This window comes from Onychomys torridus, chromosome 22 (assembly GCF_903995425.1).
Source record: "Onychomys torridus chromosome 22, mOncTor1.1, whole genome shotgun sequence".
Taxonomy (NCBI): Eukaryota; Metazoa; Chordata; class Mammalia; order Rodentia; family Cricetidae; genus Onychomys; species Onychomys torridus.
Genome location: NC_050464.1, coordinates 581,850 through 595,010, shown reverse-complemented (window position 1 = coordinate 595,010; position 13,161 = coordinate 581,850). Strand labels below are relative to the sequence as shown.

General features: G+C 46.5%; 1 protein-coding gene across 1 annotated transcript in view; it reads left to right on the top strand.

The window, feature by feature from the left end:
* Nucleotides 1-6,672: 6,672 nt before the first annotated feature.
* Kl (klotho) overlaps nt 6,673-13,161 on the top strand; it is a 43,628-nt gene continuing 37,139 nt past the window's right edge. The window contains exon 1 of the mRNA XM_036172173.1: nt 6,673-7,508. Within this exon, the coding sequence (XP_036028066.1) occupies nt 6,678-7,508 (831 nt within the window). The 5' untranslated portion in view covers nt 6,673-6,677. The remainder of the gene's footprint in view (nt 7,509-13,161) is intronic.

Genomic DNA, 13,161 nt, shown 5'->3' with positions numbered 1-13,161 from the left:
CAACACATAGATGAATAGAAATGGGTTAATTTAAGTTATAAGAACTAGTGGGAGCTGGGCAGTGGTGGTGCACGCCTTTAATCCCAGCACTCAGGAGGCAGAGCCAGGCGGATCTCTGTGAGTTTGAGGCCAGCCTGGTGTATAGAGCAAGATCCAGGAGAGGCACCAAAACTACACAGAGAAAACCTGTCTTGAAAAAACAAAACAAAACAAAACAAAAAAGAAGAGTTAGTGGGACAAGCTTAAGCTATAGGCTAAGCTTTTATAATTAATAATAAGTGTCTCTGTCTTTTTTTTTTTTTTTTTTTTTTTTTTTTTGGTGAGCTGGTAGCGCAAAGAAAGAAACCTATGACCTGGATGTTCATTAGAATGTCCAAATTATGAAGTATTGGCCTTAATCCTAGTCATCAAGGCACCAATTATATTTGAGGAAACAGCAAATCTGTTGTTCTGTTGTTCAATCACACAAGAAACATGGCTATATTATTATCTTACTGAGGCTACAAAATAGTGGATTTTATTTTTTATTTTATTTATTTATTTGTTTGTTTGTTTGTTTGTTTTTCGAGACAGGGTTTCTCTGTAGCTTTGGAGGCTGTCCTGGAACTCTCTTTGAAGACCAGGCTGGCCCGAAACTCACAGAGATCCGCCTGCCTCTGCCTCCCGAGTGCTGGGATTACAGGCGTGCCCCACCACTGCCCAGCTAAAATAGTGGATTTTAAACAGAACATATAGAGGACCTGAAACAGCTGAGTAAGGGAGTTGAGGTAAATTGGTTTATACAGACAGATAATTTTAATATTTTTAAGATTTGTTTTTATTTTACATGGACGAGTGTTTGTCTGTATGTGTGTATGTATACCATGTGCATGCGGTGCTTGTGGAGGCCAGAAGAGGGTGTTGGAGCCTCTGGAATTGGAGTTACAGATGGTTGTGAGCTGCCATGTGAGCCATCTCTCCAGCTCCTAACTGATGCTTTTAAAATGAGGCACTGAAGCCTGGGTCTTGCTGCTCAGTGATTCTTCAGTCAACTTCACAAACTATGAAGAAAATTAGCCACGTCAGCTTCTTTTTTCAGACTCACTGACTCTTCTCTTCTCCTTCTAGGAGGATCCTTCTGCACTTTGGACCAAGACCTATTGACATTTGTGTATGTCCCTTAACACAAGCTGAAATGTCAAATAGTGTTGAAAGGCTTAATAAAGGTCACCAGCTCTCTGATTTTATACTTTTTTCTTTCATATTTTTTTCCTGAGATTTTTCTAATGACTCCTGAAATCTGTTTTTGCTCCAGAAAACCCTGCGGCGTCACCCTCCTGAGAAGCCATTTACAGCTGTCTTGAACTTTCTCTAAGCTCTTCTCTGGTGTTCTCATCTCAGCATTTTGTTCACCGCCCAATGTGCTCATTACCCTCCGCCGTGCATTCCAGCTGTGCACGTCGGGGGTTTCTGGTCTTTTTGTTATTTCCAAGGGGCTTTAAGAGACCACAGTGAGCTACTCTGGGCCACAACTGGTGTTGCCATGCTATTTTGTTTTGTGAGTCTCCTGAAAGCCTCAGATCTTCTTCTCCTTCGCCCTCCTTTATCTGCACACAAATATATAGCAAGTTTATCATCCAGAATGTTTTTCTGCGTTCTGTAGCTCCCCAAGTGACATATTTGCTCTTTCTTCCACTTCCAACCTCTCAGAAGGCCGTGTTCTGTGGACAGGATTTTCTTGCCTCCTGTAGATTCTCATTAACACCTTGCAATTTGACCTGGCTTCATTCCACCACAACTGATATAAAAATCTGTCCCCAAAGTCACCAAATGAGGTAATCTCTAGACCAACTGCACTTTCTCAACAAGTGTAATCCTGTTTGTTTGTTTTCCCCATTGTTATCCCCTAAGCTGGAAAAACCCTTCATTCTGGGATTCCTGGTCCTTCTCTGAGTTTGTTTGTTTGTTTATTTATTTATTTATTCACTCACTCATTCATTTATTTATCTATCATCTATCTATCTATCTATCTATTTACTTGTTTGTTTATATATCTATTTATCTATCTATCCATTCATTATTTATTCATTTATTTGTTCTTTTATTCATTTGTCTATTTGTTTGTTTGTTGGACAGATGTTTCTCATCTGTCCAAGTCAGGGTTTCTATTGTCATGATTAAACACCAAGTCCAAAAGAACCTTGGGAGGAAGCTGTTGGTTTATTTCCACTTACAACTCTCAGGTCACATCACTGAGGGAAGTCAGGGCAGGAACTCAGGCAGGGCAGGGACTGGAGGCAGGAGCTGACGCAGAGGCCATGGAGGGGTGCTGCTGACTGGCTTGCTCCTCACGGCTTGCTCAGCTGCTTTCTTTTTCTTTTTCTTTCTTTTTTTTAATGTGGAGCTGAGGATCGAACCCAGGGCCTTGCGCTTGCTAGGCAAGCATTCTACCACTGAGCTAAATCCCCACCCCCTCAGCCTGCTTTCTTATAGAACCCAGGACCACCAGCCCATGGGTGATACCACTCACAGTGGGCTGGGGCCTCTCATATCAATCATTAATTAAGAAAATGCCCCACTGGCTTGACCACAGGCCAATCTTATGGAGGCATTTTCTCCACTGAGAGTCTCTCTTCCCAGATGACTTGATGGGTCAAGTTGATGGGAAAGAAGACAGCTCACCACCTCTCACCTCATCCATCTCCTCAGATGGAGACATAGACCAGCATTCAGCTTTTGGTTGTTTCTCATTTACCACACTCATTTCATCCTGTATCTTAGAGTCAAAATTCCTTGTCCACTTCTTCAGTCTGTACCTTGAGCTTTGATTGTATATCTCAATGGGTGTCCTTGACAAACACTTGACACCCTACTTAATGCTGAATTCATCTTTTTCCAAATCAACCATACTTTATGTTAGTTATGGGTCTATCTTTTTTCCCTCCAGTTAAGCAGTGCTCAGTCTTCTGTCCTCTCCAGACTCCCATATTCAGGAGACATTCCCCTGGGTCTCTTCCATCCTTACCTTTGTATTTTCACCATGCTAGGCACGGGGCTTTCTTAATTCATTGCCCAGTTTCTATGGCTTCTTTCTGGGGGATCCTTTAGATTCTGGCATCTTTCAGCTAATTCTGTATACTACTGCCAAATTAATTGACTGGCTACTTGTTGTCTCTACTGAAACACTCAAAACAGGGCAATTTCTCTTGTCTCTTAACTTCTCACTGTCATTTATTGACACCTAGCAAATTAAACAACTTATTTTGAACTTGGTCCTGGTTCTCCAGTTCCATATTGCCCTTGAGGGCAGGGGTGTGCTGCCTTGATGTCTCTGAGCACCTCTCAGTTACATTACTTCCCACCTTGATGCCATGAGCTTGCCGCTGTGGATAGAAATGCATTCCTATGGAGAGTGAAGGTCTGTGACTGATGAACTGAGAACTTGTGAGGATGACATTGTGCTTGGGTATACAAGAATCAAGAAAAATCCTTCTGTTCCATTGGCTGTAGAGGCAGGTCGCTGTGGTCCTAGGTGCACACTGGAGAACAGGTCTGAGGAGAGGGGATAAAGAGGTGGAGATGATGGAGAAAAAGATGATCAGATTGTTGATCCCGTTTTCCAGTTTCATGAGTGTATTGCATGATATGTATGTATGCATGAGGATACTCTCAGGATGTCGTCCTCCATTGGTCTCCCACCTTATCCATTGAGGCAGGACTTCTCAATGAATCCCAGAGCTCCCAGACATGCATAGTCTTGCTATCCACCTTGCCCTCGGCTGGAATTACAGGTAGGCCATCATGCCCACTAGACATTTCTGTAGGGTGTTTGGGCATGCAAACTCAGGTCCTTGAACTTGTGAAGCAAGCAGTTTCACAGTTGAGCCATCTCTCTGTCCCCTGCCGGCCTCAGTTTGCCTGTTGGAAACAATCTCAGCACCATGACCAAAGTCAATAAGCAAAATTTACTGAGTCTTTTCATTGGCTGTGGTTGTAACATTTTCTTCACATCAGAGAAGAGAAACAGTCTTTTGCAGTATTTCAGCTTGCAAGGCAGTTGAAGCCTACATGTTTGCAATAGATAGATAGATAGATAGATAGCTAGATAGATAGATAGATAAATAAATGAATAAATAAATAAATAAAGTATGATCATGTCTCCATTTTGGTATTCTTGTCTCCTAAGCAGAAAAACCACTTTATGCTGGGGTTTCTGGTATGTCTCTGAACTAGTGATTTATTTGCTTCATGTTTTATTTTACTCCACCTAGCCCCTCAAATGTGAGAAAGAATACAGGAGCATTTACGCATACTGTGGGAGTCCCGTACTTACTAACCACAAGCAGAACCTCAATAGACAGAAAGTTTTGGAGATCAAGGGTTAGAGAGATGACTCAGCAGTGATGGGTACTTGTTGCTCTTGCAGAGGACCCGGGTTTAGTCCCCAGCACCCACATGGCTCCTAGCCAGCTGTAACTGTAGCTCCAGGAGTTTTGATGCCCTCTTCTGGCCTCTGTGGGTACTGAACACATGTGGTACATATACATACATGCAGGCAAACACACACACAAAGTAAAAATAAATCTGAAAAAAAAAATTTTAAAGAAAGTTCTGGAAATCAAGTTTTATTATCATGGCATCACTTTTGTTGGGTTGAATTAACATGATCTGGGAGCCCTGCTATGGAGTTTGGTAGCCTTGTGGTCCATTGAGTGTATTCACACACCATATGTCACTCTTGCAGATGAACTTCAAATGGGGGGCATTTCATCATCCTTTTAACCTCTCCTGTAAGAGAAATTCCCTTTTCTCTCTTGTATTGTTGGTAAAAGATTTCTTTTAAACAAACAAAAACAATAGAGGGAGTCTGCTCTGAGCACACAGACTAAACATCAGAAAGTAAGTAGACATCCAGCCCCAACTGTTTTCCTTACGATTCACGAAGCCTCAGGTCTAGAAGGCAGCCTCAATGCTGCAGGCAGACATGTGTGCTAGCTACTTAATCTCCTGGAAAGAGACGGTGGCTGGGAAGGGAGTGATTTTTTTTAATTGCTCAGGCATCATTGTTAATTTTACATTTATTGAGATATCGAAATGCCATGCCGAACAGAATAGCAGCGTCTTTGTTTCTGTCTGGTGGCTTCGTCTCACTAATGGTGATAATGTATGCTAGCTGGGGCTGAGAATATTTTATCAAATACGGGAATGACTTTACTGTGACGACACTGTAACATCGCCAACTGTAACACTTGCAACTTTACTGACTTTCAATTTGTATGAAATTCTGAGGACATCACTCTCAGAGTGCCTGCACTCTTGTAAGGATGTTACTCATCCCTCTGTGGGCGGGTGGCAGAGGCTGAGTTGTAACTTACTGAAGAGGATAGTGGGATCCTTCATTTTTTCTGGGCTTCCCATTATGGACTCGCCTTAGTGTACATTTTCCTTTGAGCTCCGCAACAAATGATATTGTTCACAAATCACATGAATGCACATGTATATGATGTGTGCATACATACACAGAGACAGATAATGGGTTCTGTGGCTTGAAACTTCTGTTTAACGGGCTTTGAGAGAATTGAAAACAATATGCTGACTATTTCATTCTAGGCATGGGAATGTTTGAGCTATCTTCCCCTCCACAGTGTGAGTGTGTGTGTGTGTGTGTGTGTGTGTGTGTGTGTGTGTGTGTGTGGTGGGGTAGAGGTCTCCCACCTAGCCTTCTAGTCAGGGCTGGAAGCTAAAACGTGGATAGTCTTAAGAAGGATGACAATAATAATAAATGGTATTCAATATCGAGGCAGTTGAAATCTGAGTGGAGTTTTTCTTTCAGAAAACAACCCATCGCTACAAATTCCTCCAGAGAATGGGGGGCGGGGGGAGGGAGGTGTCTAATTAAGAAACACTGATGACTTAAAGGGTTAAAGTGTAACGGGGAGGGGAGAGCAGGGGAGGAGAGGGGAGGGGAGGGGAGAGGAGGGAAGAAGAAACAGAGCTCCATTCAGCCCATAAATCTTAGCCCCACTGTGTGTTCTTGAAGGCTTCCCAGGCTAGAGTCTGAGGCAGGGCCAACTCTTGCCGTCTCTGATAGGATGGAGAACTCCCTCATCAGAAGGGCACTGCCAGAACTCTCTCAGACCCGGCAAAGTTCCAACGTGAATTCCCCACTCAGCCTTCCCGCTATGTTCAGACACTGGTAATGCTCTCCAGGGATGTCATCTGGAAGTTTTCCCTGGGTAGAAAGCTCAAAATGGGAGAAAGGGGAAAGCAGGTGTTTCCCCCTGTGGCTCTAAACGTGCTGTAAAGTTGGGCAGCCGCCCCTGTCCTCCATGAACACTAGTCCCGGGAAGGTAAAGGGAGTGGGTGTGGGGGAGTGGGCGACGTGGGAACATCCCAGGATGGAGGGTATGGGATTGTGGGATGCGGGATGCACTGCTCCCCTGAGCTGGGCGCAGCAGGTGCTTGTTCTCCGACGTCCCCGAGGACACCAGCGGTGATCTCTCCAGCACCTTGACTGACTGAGCCCCTGTCTCTCCCCCCCCACACCCCCCTACCAGGCCGAGGGCGGGGGCGGCGCCTGCTCTGGGTAATCATTGTCCGCCGCCGGGCAGCAGGAGCGGGGGTGGGCACCGCGGGGGGCGGGCGGCCGGGCGCGGACATATAGGGGCGCTGCGCGGTGCCCTCCCCGCTCCCGCAGCATGCCAGCCCGCGCCCCTCCTCGCCGCCTGCCGCGGCTGCTGCTGCTGCTCCGGCTGCTGTCGCTGCATCTGCTGCTGCTGCTCGTCCTGCGGGCCCGCTGCCTGCGCGCTGAGCCGGGTCAGGGCGCGCAGACCTGGGCTCGCTTCGCGCGCCCTCCCGCCCCAGAGGCCGCCGGCCTCCTCCACGACACCTTCCCCGACGGCTTCCTCTGGGCGGTGGGCAGCGCCGCCTACCAGACCGAGGGCGGCTGGCGACAGCACGGTAAAGGCGCGTCTATCTGGGACACGTTCACCCATCACCCCCCGGTCACCCTAGGCGACTCCCCGATCGCTGTGGCGCCGTCGGGTGCCCCGTTGCCTCCTCTACCCTCCACTGGAGATGTGGCCAGCGACAGTTACAACAACGTCTACCGCGACACGGAGGGGCTGCGAGAGCTAGGGGTCACCCACTACCGCTTCTCCATCTCGTGGGCGCGGGTGCTCCCCAATGGCACCGCGGGCGCTCCCAACCGCGAGGGGCTGCGCTACTACCGGCGGCTGCTGGAGCGGCTGCGGGAGCTGGGCGTGCAGCCGGTCGTCACCCTGTACCACTGGGACCTGCCGCAGCGCCTGCAGGATGCCTATGGCGGCTGGGCCAATCGTGCCCTGGCCGACCACTTCAGGGATTATGCCGAGCTCTGCTTCCGCCACTTCGGTGGCCAGGTCAAGTACTGGATCACCATTGACAACCCGTACGTGGTGGCCTGGCACGGGTACGCCACTGGGCGCCTGGCCCCGGGTGTGCGGGGCAGCCCCAGGCTCGGGTACCTGGTTGCGCACAACCTACTTCTGGTGAGTGCGAGGGGCCAGGCAGGGGGCCACCTTAGGGACAGAGGGCCTCAGAAGTATCAGGGCCACTTCCAGGAAGCCACACTTGTTCCCCATTACGAGATCACCCAGGACCTACACCTCGCAGGGAGACACCCCTCAGCACCTCCGGGGCTCCCCCTTAGAAGTGGAGTTAGAAACTGGAGGGAAATCTGGCGGTGTGCGCGCGCGCATATGCGCGTGTTAGGGCCCCTAGAAAAGGACGCAGGACTCTCTTTAGTGAGCAAATAAGCCGGCGCCTTTCCCTGGGTGTTGCGACGTTTCTAGAAATAATGGCGGGGAAGATTTGTTAGAAATAGCTGCGGGGACAGAATAAAGAGGGTGGGCGAAAGCAACGCGTTTGTCCTCAAGCTGTAGACAGACATTGCACCCTGCAAGAACTCCGTGTTAACCCAGTAAAATCCGTCTTGCTAGTGGCACAGGTTACTTTGAATCTGGTGTAAAGGTGTCTAAACCTCATTCCTGAGCAGTTTGGGCTTAAGCTGTGTTTAGAGGTCCCTTCTGAGGCAGGGCAGGATAGGGAACTGGCTGGCCTCCACCACAGTAATTACCATGGGACTGCAGACACCCGTTACACAGTGCAAGATGGGCTTAGAAACAGAGGACCAACTCACTACAGCTTGTGGCTTCACCAACATCCTGTGTTGTCACAGTGCTATCTCTAGTTGAAGGCATTCATTCCTCACGGGTGAAGTAGTTACCAGGTTTAGCCAGTGGGTTCTGAGCACCTTGAAGATAAAGGTTAGTTCTAAACACTTTTTAATCCCGGCAGGCACTTTATCCGGCTAAGCCAGGCCTGTACTAAACACTTTTAATTTAAAGGCGAGTGCCACGACCACTTGATTATAGTTTTGTCATTTTAAAACTCACATTTCGTTACTGGTGGAGTTAAAGATCTTTTCATGTGTTTGTTGAACTGTAAACTGCCAACACATCGGGGTCATTTGTAAGAGTTATTTTCCAAAGACTTAAAGGGATTATTTGAATTAACATAAAACAGCCATGGATACGATCTTACATTTATTTCTAAACCCATCCTTACTAAAATGTCTATACAAATCTTCCACTCAAAAACAAACAAACAAACAAACAAACAAACAACAGCAACAAACAACCCAAGCCAGGAATGGTGGCACTCAGCCATAATCTGCATTTAGAAGGCGGAGGCAGGAGAATTGCCATGCGCTCCAGACGAGTCTGGCCATACAGTGAATTCTAGACAGTGTGGGCTACAAAGTATAATCCTGCTTTTAAAACAAATATAACAAAAACCAACCAAACACATGAAAGCAAGAAAGTAATATTTTCTCATAATAAACAAACAAAAAACAAAACAAAGCCCTCTAAAGTATGCTTCTTAGACAGCTGAGGCAGAAGAGTGCTGGCCTGTTGAGTTGACTCCATGCTATGAGCTGCTGGTCATGTCATATTGGCTAAACGACATTGCAAGCCAGCTTTACAAAATCTGGGTTTGCTTGTGATCTTGTTTATGTGTAGGCGTGCATCTTTTTATACTGCTACTTTTAGAATAGTGATTCCTAAGTGTTGTCAATATGCCCATCTTTTAAGGGAATGAGGGAACCAACAAGCCCTAAACAAATCAGCTCAGTGGACAGACTGGTCTGCAAAAACTAAGTTGGGGGGGGGGGGACCGACAACTGTACTACCTTTTGAAGAAAAAAAAAAAAACCAAAACAAATTACCAGTTCACACCAGAAATAGATTAGTGTCCAGCTTAAGACTCACTCCTTAAAATTTAAATCATGCAAATTCTAGGTTTTAGAGTACATATAATAAACTCCGTGTCTATGGAAGTGGGCAACTGTTATTCTGGTGCTAACGATCATTTATAACATGAAGGATGGCATAAACACTCTCTCCTGCTTCCTGTCAGTCCTGTGGTTAACTTAACTTTGCAGCTGTGTTTTTGAGGAATTGCACAAAAATGTTGCCAAACACTAACTGTCCTTTGCAGAAATGCAGTGGACTTTGGAGCCATGAGGAATTAGTAACCTGCAGGCATGTGGCTCATTTTTGCTGATGTCAACATGAAACCCCAGTTACTGTAAAATATTAATTTTATTTTTTAATTCCTTTAGGTTTAGAATTTAGTCATCCTGTTACCTTATTTAGAAGTGATGGGTCGCAAATAAATGTCATTGTGTAAGATTATTTTATTGAGCTTTGGGTGCAGTTTCTCGGGGTTTGTATGATGGAGGGGTTACTATATCTGAAAAAGTTAAAATGCACAGATTGTGGTAATAGGAACTTTTGGTTTAGATACTGATGGTTTGGGGAAGAGTTAGGGGGCCGAGCCCTTGGAGTATTAATTTTGCGTTTCAGAGTGGAATGCCGGAAAAGGGTATGGTGAGCCAGCATCTCTTCCTGGGCTTCCTTTCATCTTCAGGTGGGCTTTGGAGACTGGGTCCGGGCCTGGAATCTCTACCTCATAGGGATTCAAATCTTCTGATGACTTGGAAAGCCTGAGTCTGGGCAAACTTCCTGCAAGTTTGTTGGCCCTGCTCACGGTGGAGGTCTCTGTAAATTCTTTTGTAGGTTCCTGGTGTGAACTTGGACTTTGGACAAGGTTTGGGGTGGGGTGGGGTGGGGTGGGGGTGGAATGGGATGAAGGAAGGTACTCCCTGCAGAGCACGGCAGCTGGCTACTTTGCTCATCTGAATTTTACAACAGGATAAGCTTTTTTTTCTCTTGCCGGCAGTCAGACATCTCAGTTTTCATGGCTCTTGAGATAAGGCTCTCGATTACCCCCTCCTCAAGTCTGTAGGTGGGAAGTCTAACCCGAGGGTGCCTCTGAGATTTTGTTACACCTATGGATTTCTGAGAGGTCCAGAATCAAGTCGAAGGTACATTTGGCTCCACCCCTCTTCATTCAGAGTGGATTTCTTACATGTCTTGGTATCAAAGCTCACATCTTGGCTGAGCTACCACATCCTATTTCTAAACCATTGCTCTTACTGTCTTGAATCAACTCCTAAGCTCAGATCCCCCACTGTCTCATGGTTTCTATTGCTGTGATGAATGAAACACATGACCAATAGCACCTTAGGGAGGAAAGGGTTTATTTCAGCTTACAGCTTGTAGTCCATCATCCAGGGAAATCGGGGCTTAGAGACAGGAACTGATGTAGAGGCCATGGAGGGGTGCTGCTTACTGACTTTCTCCTCATGGCTTGCTCAGCCTGCTTTCTGACGGTGTCCAGGACTACCAGCACTACCTATTGTGGGCTGGAACCTCCTGTGTCAATCACCAAATAAGAAAATGCCCACAGGCTTGTCTACAACCTGATCTTAGAGAGGCGTTTTCTCACTTGGAGTTTCCTCTCTTAGATGACTCTAGCTTGTGCCAAGTTGGTATAAAACTAGCCAGCACACCCATTCTCCCGTGTGTCTTTTCTTGATACTCTGGACATTCCTTTCATCTCTACTGTGCCTGATTGAAGATCCAGAGCTCTGGCTTGAGGCTTCCCATGGAGAAGTCCTGTGAGTCTTGGGATTCCCCCACTCCCACAGTCCCAAGCAGCCAGATTCAGTCTCCAGCTGGGATTTCTCTGAGCATCTGACTCTGATAGTCTTGTCTACTTAGCTCGTAGGCAAGGCAGTCACAAGCAACATGCCCAAGACCAAACTCCCATTTCCCCATCTGCCTTAGTTCGGGTTTCTATCACTGTTAAGAGACACCATGACCACAAAAACTCTTATAAAGAGAAAATTTAATTGGGGTGGCTCGCTTACAGTTCAGAGGTTCAATCCATTATCATCATGGTGGGGAGCATGGCAGCATGCAGGCAGACTTGGTGCTGGAGCTGAGAGTCCTCCATCTTGCAGGCAACAGGAGGTTGAATTGAGACACTAGGCCCGCCCCCACAGTGACATACTTCCTCCAATAAGGTCACACCCACTTCAACAAAGACACACCCACTAATAGTGCCACTCCCTATGAGATTATGGAGGCCAATGACATTCAAACTACCACACCATCTGTGTTGTGTACTCTGCTTTTCCAATTGGTCAGGCCCCAGTTTTAACTCTTTCCTTCCCTTCCCTGTCCCTCCCTCCTTCCCTCCCTTCCTCCCTTCTCCCCATGTGTCTCACTAGGGATTGGCCCCGGAACCTGGAACTTGCTAGACAAGCACTGTACCACTGAGCTCTATCTATGATATGAGTGGGGCTCAGGCAACTCTTGGATTCTGCCTCAGTAGTGCCCTGGCTTAATCCCTTGCTCCTTGCCATGTGGCCTGATGGGTGTATTCTGAAGGAGCATCATTGTGTGTGAAAGACACAAATCCCTGCTGTCTAGAATGCTACCCACTCCCTAAGAACCAGTTTGCGTACCCCTTGGGCCTCACAGTTGAACATCATTCCTTCCTTCCTTCCTTCCTTCCTTCCTTCCTTCCTTCCTTCCTTCCTTCCTTCCTTCCTTCCAGGATGCTCTGGTACCTCTTACCATAGTCTCTGTGTTTAATTCACCACCACCACCACCCCATTAGCTGGTCAATTTCTTAAGCAGGTAAATCTTGTTCCCTTCATCTGCTTCTTTCTTAAATGTCAACCTGGGGCTGGAGAGATGGTTCTGTGGGGTGAATGCTTACTGCTCTCGCAGAAGACCAAGGTTCAGTTCCCAGCACCCACAGGGAAGCTCACAATGGCCTATAACTCCAGTTCTAGGCCATCTGAAGCCCTCTTATGGCCTCTGTGGGCTCCTGTGGGCTTATGACCATGATGCACATAACCTCAGTAAGATCACACACAAATAAATGAAAAAAAAAAACCTTAAAAACAAAAACAACCTAATTTCTTTTGATGGGTGCTGGAGTTGCATTCCAGCTAGTCAGTGGCTTAGCTTTGCTTCTATAACTTTGCTCTTGGGGAATCTGTGCCTTGTGTTGGTGTGTCTGTCTACATAGCCACCTTCTGGTGGGATGGGGGAAACCAAGCCTAATCTGAAACTACACTGAGTAGGTAAAATCTGGCAATCAGAGCGAGCTGTTAAAGGTCATTGCCCTGTGGCTCCTTTGTAACCACGTTTGGTGAGAAGTTGCCAGAAGTCTACATCACGAAGATGTTTTCAGAATGGGGTGAGTGGTGAAGTCTGTGTTCACTTGAGTGAATACTGAAGAAAATTTGCCATCTAATTGAATTTTTATCCCCCAAGTAATTAATGTGCATGCATTCAAATGATACACAATGTGTACTTCCAAGCCACACTTCAGGAATTTCCCTCCTATGAAAATGCTTTTGGAAGTATCAACTGGGTTGAAGGTTAATGTATTTTATAGAACATGGTGAATTCATGTGCACTTAAATCAGAAACAGTTAAAACTGCCTCTCAAGGCACTTGACTTGCGTCTTGATGCATACCTGATTAAACACAATGTTCTCTGGAGGTTAAAGTCAAGGCCAAGAAAAAGAATTAGTGAAATGATTTCCAAATCATACCAATGTTCTTGAAATGTCAATTGTGGGGCTGGGGAGATGCTTAGTGGTTGAGAGCACACGCTGCTCACACAGAAGATCAGTCACGTTGGGTTCCCAGCACCCACAATGGGTAACTCACAACCACATACAATTCCAGCTCCAGAGGATCCAATGCCTCTAGC